The following is a 17,757-nucleotide window of genomic DNA, read 5'->3' on the forward strand; positions in this document are numbered from 1 at the left end:
CGCTTGCGGTTTGCTGTACGTCTCTCCTACGGATCAAGACTGCCCAGCTCGACGAAACCCGAGTTCCCTGCCATCTCTGACCTTTTACCTACCTCATCAGCCCAGCTGAGATTCGTAGGTGTGACGAGACCTGCGGGACCGGCTATCTTCAGAACCTGCACGACGCTTATCTAGCACGCCCACCGAGGGACCCTCGAGTGAGTGCACCTAGGGTTTGAGAAGCCCTAACCCTGAGCAGCTCCAGCATCGAAGCCTGCCTCCCCAGCATCCCCGAGATCTGCGTGGGGGCCCTTCCGCTCCTTGCTGTTCACCGCGTTGTCCGACCACTTGCCGACCGGCTTGTGGCCCTCTTCACGACGCACCACGTTTGTTTCATCACTAGTCTGGTTGCTCCAGACTGGCCCTTGCTCCCCTTCAACAGAGGAGTATCCCGGACCCTCCTGGTCCACTCCCGACGCCATCTTGACTCCCCCGCTTGGGTTGCCACTGCCAAGATCCGCTGCCCCTTCCTGGGCCCAGCCTCATCGACAGCAGACACCTTCGTGGGACAGCTCGCCCTCCATCCTGGTCGCCGCCGCGCCTCCTGGTCCGAGGAACAGCCGAGTCCGACGTCACCCACTCACCTGGTCGAGGTGACTTCAGCCGGTACCCTCCTGGTACCCACACGATCGCTGGCTAGCGGTTGAGAACTGAGTCCCCTCTGCTTTCAGGTTTCCTTCATCACCGATCCAGGCTTGGATCGCTCTGAACATCGTCACTGGTCGCCTGCCAGCAACTTCTTCTTTCAGGCTCCTGAGACTACACGAGGACTCCCGACATCTTGCCGAACTTCACGCAGCCGCAGCCTCCGGGCTAGGTAACTCGAGCATCTCGGTGCTCCATCGCAGGTTCGCTCTACAAGTGTCCAGTTCCTTTTTCGTTTAGTCCCACTGATCGGATCACTCCGGAATCAGTACCTCCAGACTCTAACCATTCGCATTTCACTGGTAGTGTAGATGGTTTCTCGTGCCCCTCGGGCATTTGTTTAAATTGTGCAACTGAAGTATTTTCCTAAGAGTTTTGTAGTGTGCTTAGCTCCCTGACTCATAAAGAGCCAGGGTAGTCTTGTTATAAATAAATATCCTTTTATTTTCATAACAACTTGTGTGGTGTCCTTTCACTTGGTGTTCAAGGGGTATATGTGATGGTAAACAGCTGGCTTAACACGCCCTCTAGAGTTTAGCCTAAGACTGCTCGTATCCACGCTACTAGGATAGCTGGTCTAAAAGGTTGACTTACAACCAATCATCAATAAGGGTCGTTTGGAATGATACACAGTGATCACTAGAATAGTGAGCACTACATATCAGGCCAACTTCTCACATTGGTGAGCAGCGGTTGGGATTTGAGCTTGCTGTTGTTTTACCACACACGTATCCTAAGAATATCGCAGTGAAAGATCACATAAGTACCCAGGTACATATAACTTAACTTAGAATACTCCGAGTTCTACTGAACCGGCTGTTGTAGTGTAACAGGGCTTAGCACACCCTGACTACAACTCTTAGCAAGGGATCAGTAGGTAAACACATAGTGTAGGTAGGTGCAACACTTACACCTCACTAGAAAAGCATGTCGATCCACGGAGAGTCTTCGCAGACTCCCTTAGTGGTCAGCGACCCTCCACAGGTCGTGTCACGATATGCAACTCTTAGCTTCAAGGAGATGCGACAACTGTGTGCCTCCAGGAAGCTAAACCAGGGTTCTAACCCTACCATCGCAATACTGATAGGTCTCTTAGAGGCGTACGATGCTAGGAGGTCCTCTAACCCAGGTCCCCCCAGTGCAGATGGGAACATGCCTCCCTTAGAGGGAACCCTCGGTGACCCAGACCTCGACCTCCACACAGAGGAGGAGGACGAGGACGAGTTATCGGGAGACGAGGCAGACAAAGGTCCAGTGGTAGTCGGCAGGCTTACAAGGACCAACTTAAGCAGGCATGAGAATGGAACTGGGGGAGCCCCGGGCCCACGCTCAAGCAGGCTTAACCTTGGGAACGGACGAGCTAGGTCTCTCTCCAGAGGCTCTGGCAGATCGGTTCATACACATGTCTCTCAGGCATCTTCTCAGAGAGGAATGACTTCCCCTCAGAGGAGGGAGCATGAAGCGAAGATGCGGGAGGTCAATCTGAGGATCGAGCGGGAAGAACTTGCCCTCGCCAAAGAAAGACTTGCCTTGGCCCGAGAGCAGAAATTAAGTGGGTTAGATCCCACTGGTGGCAGCATTCTCAATAGAGAGAAAGACAGGGGTATAGACACTAGACACCTGAGTAAAATAGTGCCCCCCTTTAAACAAGGGGACGACATCCACAAGTGGATAACTGCCTTGGAGAGGGCCTGCACTGTCCAGTGCGTCCCCCCCAAGTCAGTGGGCAGCTATACTGTGGCTTTCCTTTGAAGGTAAAGGAAGGGACAAGCTCCTCACTACAAGAGCTGAGGATGCTAACAACTACCAAGTCCTGAAGAACACACTGATAGATGGGTTCGGCTTAACCACGGAACAGTACCGGGTGCTGTTCCGGGACACCCAGAAAATTCAGTCTCAGGATTGGGCTGACTTTGTCGATTGTGCCACTAAGGCTTTGGAAGGCTGGTTGCTGGGTAGCAAGGTTACTGATTACACAGGATTGTACAATCTTATCATGCGAGAACAGATTTTAAACAACTGTCAGAACCAATTGTTGCATCAGCACCTTGTCGACTCGGATCTGACCTCTCCCCAAGAATTGGGAAAGAAGGCAGACAGATGGGTCAGAACAAGGGTCAAGCAGAACCAGAATCAGAACCAGGGTGGTCAGAAGAAAGCAGACCAAAAGGGTAACAAGAACGAACAAAACGACCAGAAGTCTTCGACAGGTCCCCAACAAACCAAAGAGGGTGGGGGTCAGGCTTCACAGAAGAAGACGACTCAAGAAGGCCAGTCAAAAAGGTGGTGCCAATACTGTAAAAGTAAGACTCACTGGTTTAGTGAGTGCACCAAGAAAGGAGGGCAAACTCCTACCACTGCAGCCCCTAAGGCACCTGCACCCCCTAGTACAGTCAGCAGTGGTAGTGCGCCTCCCAAGGCATTAGTTGGGTTAACCTTGGGAACCGAGGGGAGTGACAACTTAGTCGGCACGCTCACTCAGGCCGTCCTTGTCTGTACAGGGGATATGGATATGTCCCCTGATGCCAGTCCCAATACTTTGGGCAAATACAGACAGACACCTTTGATAAATGGAAGAGTGGCTCAGGCCTACAGGGACACGTGTGCCAGTGTCACCATGGTGACGCCTAACTTCGTGGACCCTGGACAGATCATGCTAGGTACCAGTTACCTAGTGACCAATGCCAGCAACGTCACTACCAATCACAGTATGGCAGTTGTTGATTTCTCCTGGGGAGGGGTAAGTGGCCCGAAAAAGGTTGTGGTTAGTTCAGACCTCCCCGTAGAATGTCTGTTGGGCAATGATTTGGAAACGTCACAATGGTCAGAAGTGGAGCAGAGGACTCACATGGAGATGTTAGGCTTGCCAGCACATGTCCTTGCTGTGACCAGGTCACAGGCCAAAAGATGCCCCACTGAACAGGTGCTGGATCCTGGAAGAACGGACCAGACACCTTCCAAGAAAAGGAGCAGTAAGGGTAAGGCTTCGCCTTCCCCCTTGCCCCAGGTCGTGGATCAAGTCTCCGAGGAGGCTGACCTTAAAGAACTGAGGGAAACTGAGCCGCAAGAGCTTGAACCTGGTCAGGTTGAGTTTCTGGGCTCAGGGGGACCCTCCAGGGAAGACCTGGGGAAGGCACAGTTAGACTGCCCCTCACTTGAACCCCTCAGACAGCAGGCCGCTGCTGAGGCTGCAGGGAACGCCACAGGTACCCACAAAGTGTACTGGGACGATGGACTCCTGTACTCCGAGGCAAGAGACCCCAAACCTGGTGCGACCAGGAGGCTGGTCATCCCCTTGTCTCTGAGAGGTTTCCTTCTCACCTTGGCCCACGAGATTCCCCTTGCAGGTCACTTAGGCCAGAATAAGACTTGGGACAGAATTGTTCCACACTTTCACTGGCCCCACATGTCCGAAGATACGAAGGAGTTTTGCCGCTCCTGTGTCACTTGCCAAGCCAGTGGTAAGTCAGGTGGCACGACAAAGGCCCCCCTCATACCACTACCAGTGGTGGGGGTACCCTTTGAACGAGTGGGGATCGACATTGTCGGACCAATGGAACCCCAGACAGCATCAGGGCACAAGTTTATACTGGTGGTGGTGGACCACGCCACTAGGTATCCTGAAGCTATTCCACTTAGGACCACTACAGCACCTGTGGTGGCACGGGCCCTACTTGGAGTGTTCTCCAGAGTGGGCTTCCCTAAGGAGGTCGTCTCAGACAGAGGTGCAAACTTCATGTCGGGATATCTGACTGCTATGTGGAAGGAATGTGGTGTCAACTACAAGTTCACCACACCCTATCACCCACAATGCAATGGGCTTGTTGAGAGATTCAACAGGACCCTAAAAGGGATGATTCACGGACTACCTGAAAAGCTTCGGCGGAGATGGGATGTCCTGATACCCTGCCTCTTGTTCGCCTACAGAGAGGTCCCGCAGAAGGGGGTTGGCTACAGCCCTTTTGAGCTTCTGTTCGGACATCCTGTAAGGGGACCCCTTTGTTTGGTAAAGGAAGGATGGGAGAGACCTCTCAGAAAGCCGGCATCAAACATTGTGGACTATGTGCTCGGTCTCCGCTCGCGGATGGCGGAGTACATGGAAAAGGCGTCTAAAAACCTGGAGGCGAGCCAAGAATTACAGAAAGCTTGGCACGACCAAAAGGCTGTTCTGACTGTGTACCAGCCTGGACAGAAGGTGTGGGTGCTGGAGCCAGTGGCCCCAGCAGCACTCAAAGACAAATGGTCTGGGCCCCACACGATCATTGAGCAGAAGGGAGAGGTCACCTACTTGGTAGACCTGGGAACTCCCCGGAGCCCCCACAGGGTGCTCCATGTAAACAGGCTCAAGGCATATGTCGACAGGGAGGGCATGGGCTTGCTCATGGCCACAAATGAGGGACAGGAGGAGGAGAGTGACCCTCTCCCAGACCTGCTCTCTCAGAACCCTGACGATGGATCAGTAGATGGTGTTGTCTTTTGTGGCAGCCTCTCTGGACATCAACAAGAGGATTGTAAACAGGTTCTTCAATCCTTTCGACATATGTTCTCTCTGACACCCAGTCAGACCAAGTGGTGTACCCACGAGGTCAACACTGGGGACAGTCTGCCCGTCAAGAGTAAAATCTATCGGCAACCTGATCATGTCAGAGACTGCATCAAGACAAAGGTGCAGAAAATGTTGGAGCTGGGAGTCATTGAACCCTCGGACAGCCCCTGGGCTAGTCCCGTAGTGCTCGTGCCGAAACCTCACACCCAGGGCGGTAAGAAAGAGATGAGGTTTTGCGTGGACTACAGAGGTCTCAATGCGGTCACTAAGACTGACGCCCACCCGATACCAAGAGCAGACGAACTTATCGACCGGTTGGCCTCGGCCAACTACTTAAGTACGTTTGACCTGACAGCTGGGTATTGGCAAATCAGGTTAGCTGAGGAGGCCAAGCCCAAAACAGCATTTTCTACCCCGGGTGGGCATTATCAGTTCGTGGTAATGCCCTTTGGTTTGAAAAATGCACCTGCCACCTTCCAAAGGCTGGTGAATCGAGTTCTCACTGGGTTGGACGACTTCTGTGCGGCGTATCTGGACGATATCGCTGTCTTTAGCTCCACCTGGGAGGATCACCTGGTCCACCTGAGGAAAGTGTTAGAGGCCCTGCAGAAGGCAGGCCTCACTATCAAGGCCACCAAGTGCCAGATAGGGCAGACACAGGTTGTATACCTGGGCCACCTTGTAGGTGGAGGCCAGGTTCAACCATTGGAGAGCAAAATACAGGCCATCCAGGACTGGGCTCCTCCAACCACCCAGACTCAGGTTCGAGCTTTCTTGGGCCTGACTGGTTACTACCGGAAATTTGTCAGAAATTAAGGATCCATTGTGACCCCGCTAAACGACCTGACAAGTAAAAAGATGCCAAAAAAAGTTCAGTGGACAGCAAGCTGTCAGAGGGCATTCGATGACCTAAAGCAGGCCATGTGCACAGCACCTATCCTAAAGAGTCCAGACTACTCCAAACCATTCATTGTCCAAACAGACGCTTCGGAGCTGGGTGTGGGAGCTGTTCTATCGCAACTGAATTTTGATGGTCATGACCAGCCCATAGCTTTTATTAGCAGGAGGCTGACCCCCAGAGAGAAGAATTGGTCAGCTATTGAGAGGGAGGCCTTTGCTGTGGTTTGGGCCCTGAAGAAGTTGAGGCCATACTTGTTTGGCACTCACTTCAAGATTCAGACCGACCATAAGCCCCTCTTGTGGCTAAATCAAATGAAGGGTGAAAACCCCAAACTACTTAGGTGGTCCATTTCCCTACAGGGGATGGACTTCACAGTGGAGCATAGACCTGGCACTGATCATGGCAATGCAGATGGGCTCTCCAGGTATTTCCACTTAGAGCAAGAAGACTCACCTGGTCAAGGTTAGCTTATTCTCCCAAAGTTTGGGGGGGGGGGGTCATGTAGGAGAGTAGGGTCTGCAATCCTATGATCACCCAGATTTTTTGCTTTTGCTTCATTGGTTTACGACTTTCTCCGGCTGTGGGCCTGCCAATCAGACCCACAGCCTAGCTGTTCTCTCTCGAAATTAACACACATGTACATTAGGTGCATCCACTAATTGGAACTGGGCCGCCTTGTCAGTCCCTGTCTCAGCATACCACAGGTATCCAGGGCATCGGTGTACCCAGGGCCTACCCGGGGCTGAAGCATGTATTATGCCACCCCTGGAATGGCCGCCCAAATCTGACACAACTGGCTGCACGACAGCTGGGGCCACGTGGTGTAATCACCCGTTGCTGTAGGTGTAGTATTCCTACACCTAAAACCCTAAAATGGACACATGGATTCCTATCAGTCACTCCTATAGCAGGCCTTATCAATCCTGAAGGCAGAGTGCAGGGAATCATGTGGGACGGTGCTCTGGCGCGAGCTGAGCCCGTCGACGGCTTGCGGAACCAAGTCCTAATAGCCGTTCCATGGTGACGCGGGCCAACTACTTTTAATGCCTTATAATCCTTGCGGTTATTCGCTAACTTTGGCCTCACATCACCTACACATGTCGAGTAAGGTGTCATACGAATGGGAATACGAACCCCTCGCCAGTCCTGGTGACGGGGTTGGCATTCCCCCCTTTTAGAGGGACACGACATGGAAGTAACCTGGAACCCCGGTTAAAGTTGACTCAAGCCTCAGCATCACAAAATGGATGCTGCCACCAGACACAAGTCTGACCTCCCGCTGCTGGGGGACCTTCCAGCAAGGGGAGCTTGGACAAAGGGTTTCCTGTCGAGGGCGGTGTTAGCACCGTCCCAGACAGGGGTTGTGTATCCCAGGTAGGCAGGGCTGAAAGGAAGGTGATTGCCAGTGGCACCCCGGTGCTCACTGTGCATAGCCCGGCTCAAACCAGTTTCGGGGGCACACCAGCCCCTGAGCTGGCGCGAAGCCGGACAAAGGATAGGGGTGTAACCACCCCCCTCCTGGCTCCACCCATAGGTAGAACCTAGTCACGGGCCAGCCCCTTTTCTTAGAATAAAGGTAGGAGCGCGTCCCCTTCCCAAATTGGATAATCAGATAATCGGATAACTCCGAATCACGAACCACTTTCCACGAAAGGAACTCTTGACTATTTCTGAAGACTCTCCCTTGTGGCTAAGGAGTAGCCACCCTGCACCAGCAGGCACCATCTAAGCGCTTGCGGTTTGCTGTACGTCTCTCCTACGGATCAAGACTGCCCAGCTCGACGAAACCCGAGTTCCCTGCCATCTCTGACCTTTTACCTACCTCATCAGCCCAGCTGAGATTCGTAGGTGTGACGAGACCTGCGGGACCGGCTATCTTCAGAACCTGCACGACGCTTATCTAGCACGCCCACCGAGGGACCCTCGAGTGAGTGCACCTAGGGTTTGAGAAGCCCTAACCCTGAGCAGCTCCAGCATCGAAGCCTGCCTCCCCAGCATCCCCGAGATCTGCGTGGGGGCCCTTCCGCTCCTTGCTGTTCACCGCGTTGTCCGACCACTTGCCGACCGGCTTGTGGCCCTCTTCACGACGCACCACGTTTGTTTCATCACTAGTCTGGTTGCTCCAGACTGGCCCTTGCTCCCCTTCAACAGAGGAGTATCCCGGACCCTCCTGGTCCACTCCCGACGCCATCTTGACTCCCCCGCTTGGGTTGCCACTGCCAAGATCCGCTGCCCCTTCCTGGGCCCAGCCTCATCGACAGCAGACACCTTCGTGGGACAGCTCGCCCTCCATCCTGGTCGCCGCCGCGCCTCCTGGTCCGAGGAACAGCCGAGTCCGACGTCACCCACTCACCTGGTCGAGGTGACTTCAGCCGGTACCCTCCTGGTACCCACACGATCGCTGGCTAGCGGTTGAGAACTGAGTCCCCTCTGCTTTCAGGTTTCCTTCATCCCCGATCCAGGCTTGGATCGCTCTGAACATCGTCACTGGTCGCCTGCCAGCAACTTCTTCTTTCAGGCTCCTGAGACTACACGAGGACTCCCGACATCTTGCCGAACTTCACGCAGCCGCAGCCTCCGGGCTAGGTAACTCGAGCATCTCGGTGCTCCATCGCAGGTTCGCTCTACAAGTGTCCAGTTCCTTTTTCGTTTAGTCCCACTGATCGGATCACTCCGGAATCAGTACCTCCAGACTCTAACCATTCGCATTTCACTGGTAGTGTAGATGGTTTCTCGTGCCCCTCGGGCATTTGTTTAAATTGTGCAACTGAAGTATTTTCCTAAGAGTTTTGTAGTGTGCTTAGCTCCCTGACTCATAAAGAGCCAGGGTAGTCTTGTTATAAATAAATATCCTTTTATTTTCATAACAACTTGTGTGGTGTCCTTTCACTTGGTGTTCAAGGGGTATATGTGATGGTAAACAGCTGGCTTAACACGCCCTCTAGAGTTTAGCCTAAGACTGCTCGTATCCACGCTACTAGGATAGCTGGTCTAAAAGGTTGACTTACAACCAATCATCAATAAGGGTCGTTTGGAATGATACACAGTGATCACTAGAATAGTGAGCACTACATATCAGGCCAACTTCTCACATCTACTGCCACACATGCCATCAAACATTACAATACGAGTATAAAATAAATATCACAGTATAATCTGCGCTCCCACTCTAAAAACAGATTCATTACTTAAAAGGCTTAATCAAGCAAATCAATATAAATATTGGGAGTTCGGGGGGATGGGGGAGGCTAATCCGGCTACTTTCAAACCAGTCTAAATAAATAAAAATGTACATAGGGCACTTCTGCCAATCCATTTTAAAGAACACCTCACTTAAAGCATAATATTGGCACTTCGATACTATAAACACTTAGTGAGTGATCAGAGTCTGGGCTCATATTCATTATATGCACCAAATCTGAGGCCATAAATTAGAAATGGCTTGTGCATAAGCAGTTCGATTAAGGAACAAACATGACAGTAAATCCCAGGGAGCTCTGTAAGTTGGATGAGTTGTAGTAGAGCACCTTAGAGAAGTGATGATGTCACAGAACCAAAAATATAGGCATTATAAATTGGAAATCAAGAAACACTCAAATGTTATGCTGAACATGCCTATGTCTTTGCTTAAGGTAGCTGGAAAATGCATTCCAGGATATCAAAAGAGCCTGCTGCTCATTACCCCCTAATCCTCTTGTGAATACAGTAACTCATGGTGGAAAAGCATAAGCAAATGGTGTCGTCGATACATGCTCACTCACATGCAAGGACGGGGTGGAAAGTCTAGGGGAAGCCCGTAATTGGTCCTTGGAGATTACTTGGCTTCCTTTAGGAGGTAGATTATGCTGTCAAGGTTCTATTGGGCTCAAGACAAATCTGGCTATTGAGATTGAGTATTGTTTTCACAAATAGGGCCATTGCTAGTTCCAGAAACTTTGGAACTCCAGTCAAAAGCTGCACGTCTGCTCTGCGCAAACATTCGATAAAAGCTGCTTTGGTTGACCTAACTCGTAAATTGACAAAGGACATAAAAGTTTCCATCTGAGTGTAAGTAAGAACGGACAATCATATTACCTGTGTTAATGATTCTAATCTGCTGCGACACTCTCTACAGCATGGGTAAGGGTCTTTAAAATTCAACAGTGAGTAGCCTTTAGAGGTAGAAGTAGAAATCAGCATCTAATGAATTTGAGACGTGTCGAGTGTTTAAGGTTAATGGACAGATATAATTGCGGAGAAAGTGATATAAAGGATGACTGTGGGAGCTGTGCTTTTGATAATTTTGCGAAGGCCTCTAAGTTGTTTCTGAAACAAATTCTTGGCAGCTGTTTTGGCTGTTCTTTTGAAGTGAGTATAGTCCGATCTGGTCTCCCACAGGTCCTTTAACTGAAAATTATTCAAGATCTTGTCAAGGTGCCATATCCCATTGTTACAATGAATTTTTAGACTGGCTTTTTAGAGTCTCTTCAGGTGCCAATCTCAGCCTCTGACAAGAATTCATAAAACAGAGATCAGCTAATGAGGTTATGTCCAATAAGCCGAACTGGAGTCTTAGCTGACTGGCGGGCCTGCTTTTCAGCAATGCAAATAAGGCCCCAATTGCTCCAGAGCATAACCTCCTAAGGCTATTATGAAGCAAATGAGCCCAAATAGGGGATACATATTAGCAATCGGGGACCACTTTTGCTCTAAATACATCCAGAATGTATGTACCTTTCGGGCAGATTAGTTGGCTAGAAATGTACCTCAGTTGATTTTGCAGAAAGTTACAGCGGGCAGATAAGACTCTGCGCTGATGGTGAAACTTTCATTTTTTTCATCAACCCAAACACCTAGGTATAGTTATGCCTCTGTTGTTGATGTAATTTGATTATGATTTACGAGTATTTGGTCTTGCGGTGCCGCAATGCACAGCTTTTTTTTCCCCGTCTAATTTAATGTTAGTTTGTTCTCACAGTAACTGTTAAGACCCTTCCAGGGGTTTTGTAGGCCTATTCCTGTTTGATCAAGCAGTATTTTATAATCAGAATACTGTGATAGGGCCACAAGATGATCATTTAATTTTGGTGGATAAATCCTCAAGCTGGCAAGAGATGGTATTAGGTCAGCCATGTTGAGGCTGGAAAGTGCTGGGGCCAGTACATATGCAAAAAAAACAACTGATGGACTGAACGCTGAAACAATGTCAAACATTCACCCCAAGTATAGAGATCTGGGCCTAAAGCCATCGTTTTCTTTTGTTTGTTTTTTTTTTTTTTTTTTAACGCCATGCCATTCCAGTTTAGACCCAGCAATATGCAAACCAAGCTTGACTCTCCTCCCTGGACCGGAAACAAGCATCCTGGCACTGGTTTCAGGGTATCAACCCTCATCAGCCAGACTAGCTTGACTCCAATGACATGGTGAGCACGGGACCCACGTCTGGGCATGCCCTTCCCACTTACGGAGACAAATGAAATCTAGCCTGGCTGATGAATAGCGATACCCCGAAATCTGTCCCAGGATGCTTGATTCAGGTCCAGGGAGGACCTGGCTTGGCAGTTCGGCTGGACTTTTCCCATGAGAAGCAGGACCAAGACTGATTTGCATATGGCTGGTGGTGTAGTGAGCAAAACAATGATGGATTTAACCCAGATCTGTTGACAAGGGTTGAATGTTTGATTCATTCCGCATTCTGTCCATCATTTGTTGCCCAGACCAGGACATAGCCTTGCTTTAGGACCCAATTAGTCAGAATTTGCTTTTGTGATTGCAGAGCAGGTGTCAAACTTAACACAAACCCATGTGTCCTTGTGCAGCAGTCTGATTGCCTTAAGTAGGTGCTCGGGGATCACTCATGCTTGCAATTTCACCCACTGAGTATTATGGTTCACCTTATCGAATACCACACTACAATCCAAAAAGCAGGCGTATAGAGAGGAGTTTTATTTTAGTGCCTTATTTGCTAAATGTTTCGCAACCTTTCCTGAAGGCGGACTGGAATTTTAGGAGAACGATCTGGTTAGCGGCCCATTCTTCCAATTCTTCTAGTAATATCCTGGCAAAGGCCTTTGCCTCACCGTATAGTAGGGAGATGGTTCTGTAATTTTGTGGTTAATTTCTTGGACCCTTCTTGTGAATGCGTTGAAGTATCGAGCCTCGTCAGTTTTCAGGGAGTAGGTTTTTAGAGAATATCCCAGAATAGCGAATTTGAAGCCGTGTAGACCAACAAGCTAAGTCTTGCTTGAAGACTGCCATGGGAACTTCGTTTGGGCAGGGAGCTCTGTTTGTTTTTGATACTTGACAACAACACGCCATCATCCAAACTCATTCAATATATTTGGGAACCATGCCAATCTCCCCCAGAGACTAGATCATCATTGAAGTTCCTGAAGATACCAATTGTTTCTCTTACTTCACAAAACTTCACCTCCTACAGCGTAATGCAAAGCTTAACTTAGGCCTCCCATTTCTTGCCTCCAACATCACCAACTTATTCAGCGGTTTAAGGGTCTCTTGGTACAGGTCCCTTTCTGATCATTAACAGGAGATAGGACCTCTGTGAGTTTGGATGAATTCCAGCACAGAAGGTCCACGAGTGAAATTCTGTGTTCCTTAACTGCAAAATATGGCTTTGTGTCAGATGTGAATAAAATGCACAGCAAAGACAATTTCCTTTTTCACAGCCTTAAAAGCCCGCCTCTTTAACGAAGGAAGACAGCAACAACAACAAAAAACCTGCAACAGCTTCCCTTCATCCTGCTCCACAGATACTTGGATAAGAGCGCTCCAAACTTTTTAAGTTACATTTTTCAGGTCTGCTTGCAAAGAAGTACATTCCTAAGCAGATGAAACAGGGAAACTTCTTATATATCGCAACTCTGGGAGCCAACTGCCTCATGTGGCTTTTTAGATTCTTGTTCCAGAGTATGAAATTAAATTATTTTGAGGTAATACCCTAAATGAGCCCAATTTTTACATATTTAGCAGCGACACTCGCCCCACTGCAGGTTAAAGAGGAGTAGAATATAAGACGCTGTTATACCTTAACACAAAGAGTACAGTCTGTATTTTCAAGTTCATCTTTCAAGCTGGGGAACTCCTTAGCCACTCTTTCTATATGTTGTTGATCTGCAGGTAAGAATAAAAATCTGATGAGTACAAGCAGAATTACTTTATTTGTTTGAGAGGTTACGCTTCAGAGTATTTACTTATAAATATAATACATTTCAACATTGGGGACTATGTAAAACTTCCAAGTGTGTAGAAAAATGCTATTGAAAGAAATCACCACACAATAAATAGAATTTAGTGTACAGAAACAAGGCACTCAAATATATAAAAAAATATATGCTTTCTGAAAACAGGCTGAAATTCAGAAAAAATCCATGACTGGCAGATTCTTTTTTATTTTGTGGATTTCTTCATTCCACCTGAATGGTATGATTTTGTAAACCAAGCAGTGCTGTCATCAGAACCACATCTTAAAAGGATGTAATTAGGAAAGTATAAAATGTTGTTCTCCAGCTGTTTGATAACTGTTGTAGTACAGGGACCTAAACACCTAGGACCTAGTAGTGCCACTGGGTAAAGTATGAATGTATTTGTGTAGTGCAAACTCAGCTAGCCTGTATGGAGCCCTGAAATTGGGCAGAAGCTCAGGGATACCATTCAGGTTAATTTACAGAGAAGCAACATATTTTGAATGTGTAGTGTTCTTTGATGAGGACAGTTTTTATATCCTTCTAACTCTCTGAGGGCATGGGGAGTTCTGGTGGTGACAGGAATGTTGATACAGATCCTGACTGCTTATATGGGAACGACCTGCCATTCACTTTGCTCTGTTTTGCAGTTTTTAGATTCTAGTATGTTCTCAGCTAGGCAAGCAGCAGCACCATTTCTTGTAATCTAAGTGATGCAGTTGAATCTTGAACATGATCTGAGCTTAGAAGGGAAGACAAAGTGGGTGACTGTGGTGTGGTCAAACGTCTTCGAGCTTTTAAGACGTGCTGCAGTGCAAACGATTCCTTTCAGTGGGACTAGTGAGGCATGTGTGAGGTCAAGGAATAACGTCCGCCTAAGTATGACAAGATTAAGGCTTAGACTGTTTTTCTTTAGCCAATTTTAGGGAGGAAAGGTTTAAATTTCATCAGCAGGCAGTGTTTTTTTGGTTTTTTTTTTTAATTGACATTTTAAATTACATACACTGCAATATACGAACAACAAAGAAACAAGCCAGGTCGGTCAGTATACTCCCTCATAACATTATGTTTGAACGTGGGGCAAACAGATAGGATAAGAAATGCATCTTCGGGGGGAGGAGCCTAGCGCGCAACCAAGATGGCCGCGTAGGTGCGAGGCTCCCGAGGACCACCACGACCTCCTGAATTAATCCTGCCTAGATCCTGTCCTTGTTGAGGGGACTGCATCGGTGAACCCGAGCTGAGGCGCCATCCGTTTTTCGTTTTCGAATCGGACCCCGGACACCGGTGGGAGCACCGATTGAAGGTTGCGGCCTTCACCGCGCTGGCCCCCCGGATTGGAGTAGTGGGGCGATCCGGGGACAAAGCGAACAACAGCGGCGGGCAGGGCTGGGCGACTCGCGTACCCCGTGCTTTCACTTTCGCTTTTGCGCTCTCCTTGCCCTCAAGCGAGGTAGGGTTGCGGAGCGGGGTGCGGTGGTGTGGCCTTGTCCAGGTGCCCGGCTGACCCGCCGGCCGTGAGTCGTCCTGCGGCCCAGTGGTCGCCCTCCCCCCCCCGGAACCCGTGAACTGGTTTATCGGCCCTTTCGAGGAGATTGGCACGACGGTGGGAGAGCAGGCATGTCCACCAAACAAGATGGCGACCGGGCGAAGGTGAAGACGACCCGCCGCGGCCCGGCGCCTCAATCCAACAGTATGGACCGCTACACTCTCCAGAAGGGATCTCCGGAGACATCGCGCACATCCCCGGCGGGCCCGACGGAGGCATCTGCTCAACCGGTGGATCTGACCCTCCGGGACGTCATGGGCGCCATCGCAGAGATGAAGGCCTCGGTGGACCAGCGCTTCGACACCCTAGCGCAAAAGATAGACTCGGTCCTGGTGGATGTTAGCCTTGTGAGGGCTGACTTGTCCAAAACCAACGACCGGGTCGATTCCCTGGCCCACACCACAACGAGCCTCACGACGGACGTGGTGGCCCTCCAAAAGGAGGTGCGCCGGCTTGGCCAGGCGAGCGCCCTGATGGACCGGCGACTGGAGGATTCCGAGGGTCGGGCCCGGAGGAATAACGTTCGCATTGTGGGGGTGCCGGAGGGACGAGAGGCGGAGGCGGCAGATCTTTTTGTGGAAGAATTGATCCTTACCCATCTCCAGCCCCGGGGGCTGAGTAAGCTTTTTGCGGTGGAACGTGCCCACCGGGTCCCCGGGGGCCGCCCTAAGACCGGTGCCCCGCCGCGGCCTCTTATTGCCCGGATTTTTAATTTTCGGGACAGAGACGCTATCCTGCAGACCTCCAGGCAACAGGGACAGGTCAAGCTTGATAACATGGATGTGCATTTCTACCCAGACTTTACTCCGGCGGTCCAAAAACAGAGATTGAGTTTTCTCGGAGTTAAACGTCGCCTACGGGACCTGAACCTTAAGTACTCAATGCTTTTTCCAGCTAAGCTAAGGGTGGAGGTGGATGGGCGCACGCACTTTTTTGACCGACCCGAGGCGGCTGGGGACTGGTTGGACACTCTGCCTGGAGATCGGGGCCGAGGGGGTGGGGGGGGTTCGGTTGGCGGGGAGGGCCCGCCGGATCAGAACTGAGGGGTTACGAATAGGCCTGGCTCTGGACAACATTCCTTTACCATTTACGGATCGTTTATGTTCCCCTCCTATGGAGGTCGTGTGGGGTCTGCTGGGGGCTTCCCTCCTCCTCTGGGGGACTAGTTAGTTTTTCATCTATGGGGCGACAGGCACACTGCACTTTGGGGGGGCTGTCTGGGCTCATGCAGGGGTGCAGGGAGGGGGGAGTTCTGTTGGGATGGGGGGGTGGGGGGGATGTGTTGTTTGTTTGCACCGCAAGGCAAGCCCTTTACTGTATTGTTGCTCTCGAGATGCTCTGTGGGGGACGACTGATTGCTTCTACGTATGATGGGGGGTAGGGATTTGACTGTGTTGTCATGGAATGTTAACGGCCTGGGGGACAGGATTAAGCGTGGTGTGGTCCTGCAGTATCTGAAACGTATCTCACCAGATGTTATCTTCCTGCAGGAGACACACCTTATAGGTAACTCCTTTCATGCCATGAATCGGCGAGGCTATCGATTGGTGGCCCACTCGGGCTTCACCTCGGGCTCGCGGGGGGTGGGTATCATGATTAAGAACTCGCTCCCGTTGGAGATTGATGAGGTGCGCCATGATGAGAGGGGCCGCTACACTGTTCTGGTGGGTAGAATGGAGGGGAGAGTGTTTGTTTTTATATCAGTGTACGTCCCGCCTGGGTTACAATCTACTACATTTGCGGACTTGGGGCGCCTCCTCCTGGACCTCCCGGGTGGCCTGCTGGTGGTTGGGGGGGACTTTAATGCGGTAGTTTCTGGGTCTATGGATCGCCATCCCCCTAGGGACCTCCCCCGGGCACAGGCTTGGCTGTCCGGCCTTTTAGATACACTGGGCCTGGTGGATTGCTGGCGACTAAAGCATCCCGCACAGCGGCAATACACCTTCCACTCGGGTGCCCATGGTAGCCTCTCGCGGCTTGATTACATCCTTGTCCCGGCGGCCTATGTGGGAGGGTGGGAGAGGTGTGCCATCTGGCGCGGGGCATTTCAGATCACTCCCCATTGCTGTTCCATTTCGATGTCTTCCCTAGGGGGGAGGGCAGGGTGGCTCCAATCAATGCTTGGTACTTGCGTGACCCCACTATTCGTGCCGACTTGATCAAATCCTTACAGCGATACTTTGATGAGAATGTGGGGTCTGTCCCTTCGGCCATCTCCCTGTGGGAGGCTTTTAAGGTAGTTCTCAGAGGGGAGGCCCTCTCCTTTATCTCCCATGCCCGGAGGCGCGAGCGGGAGGAGGTAACCCGGGTGGAGGCCGAAATTGTGGAACTGGAGGGGGACCTGGGGAGCGGGGTCACAGACGCCAAGTTGCATGTTCTGCACCTCAAGCAGGCGGCCTATAGGGCCCTCGTCACGGAGGCGGCCAGGGGCCTCAGTAGAGAGCAACAGGGGCGACTGTATGATGTGGGTGATAAGGCTGGTAAATTGATTGCGTGGTTGGACAAGAGGGAGAGAGCGAGTCGTGTGGTTCCTTTGATTGAGGGGAGGGATGGTGTGCCTGTCACCGAGCCGGAAGCCATTGTCTCCTGCTTCGCGGATTACTTCCGCGAGGTGTACTCCCCGGTCTCTCCCTGCTCGGAGGAAGATTCCCATGCCCTGCTTCGGGATATCGCGCTGCCCTCCCTTGCGGTGGAGGACAGGGACTTGCTGGACGCTCCTCCCACCTCGGACGAAATTGCCCTGGCTATCCGCTCGGTCGCATCCGGCAAGGCCATGGGCCCCAATGGTATCCCCATCGAGCTTTACAAGCTGCGACCGGATGTACTGGCGCCCCACCTGCGCGCGATGTTCCTGGCGGCCCACTCGCAGGGTTCCCTCCCGCCGGACCAGCGTCTG

At 50.9% G+C, this 17,757-nt stretch overlaps 1 protein-coding gene across 3 annotated transcripts in view; it reads right to left on the reverse strand.

Moving 5' to 3' along the window:
* The window catches only part of LOC146801783 (E3 ubiquitin-protein ligase TTC3-like), a 1,211,260-nt gene that overhangs the window by 1,054,448 nt on the left and 139,055 nt on the right, over nt 1-17,757 (reverse strand). For all 3 annotated transcript variants that reach the window (XM_085621275.1, XM_085621274.1, XM_085621273.1), the window contains exon 8: nt 13,156-13,241. In XM_085621275.1, the coding sequence (XP_085477401.1) occupies nt 13,156-13,241 (86 nt within the window). The remainder of the gene's footprint in view (nt 1-13,155; nt 13,242-17,757) is intronic.

The sequence above is a fragment of the Triturus cristatus genome, chromosome 8, assembly GCF_964204655.1.
Source record: "Triturus cristatus chromosome 8, aTriCri1.1, whole genome shotgun sequence".
Taxonomy (NCBI): Eukaryota; Metazoa; Chordata; class Amphibia; order Caudata; family Salamandridae; genus Triturus; species Triturus cristatus.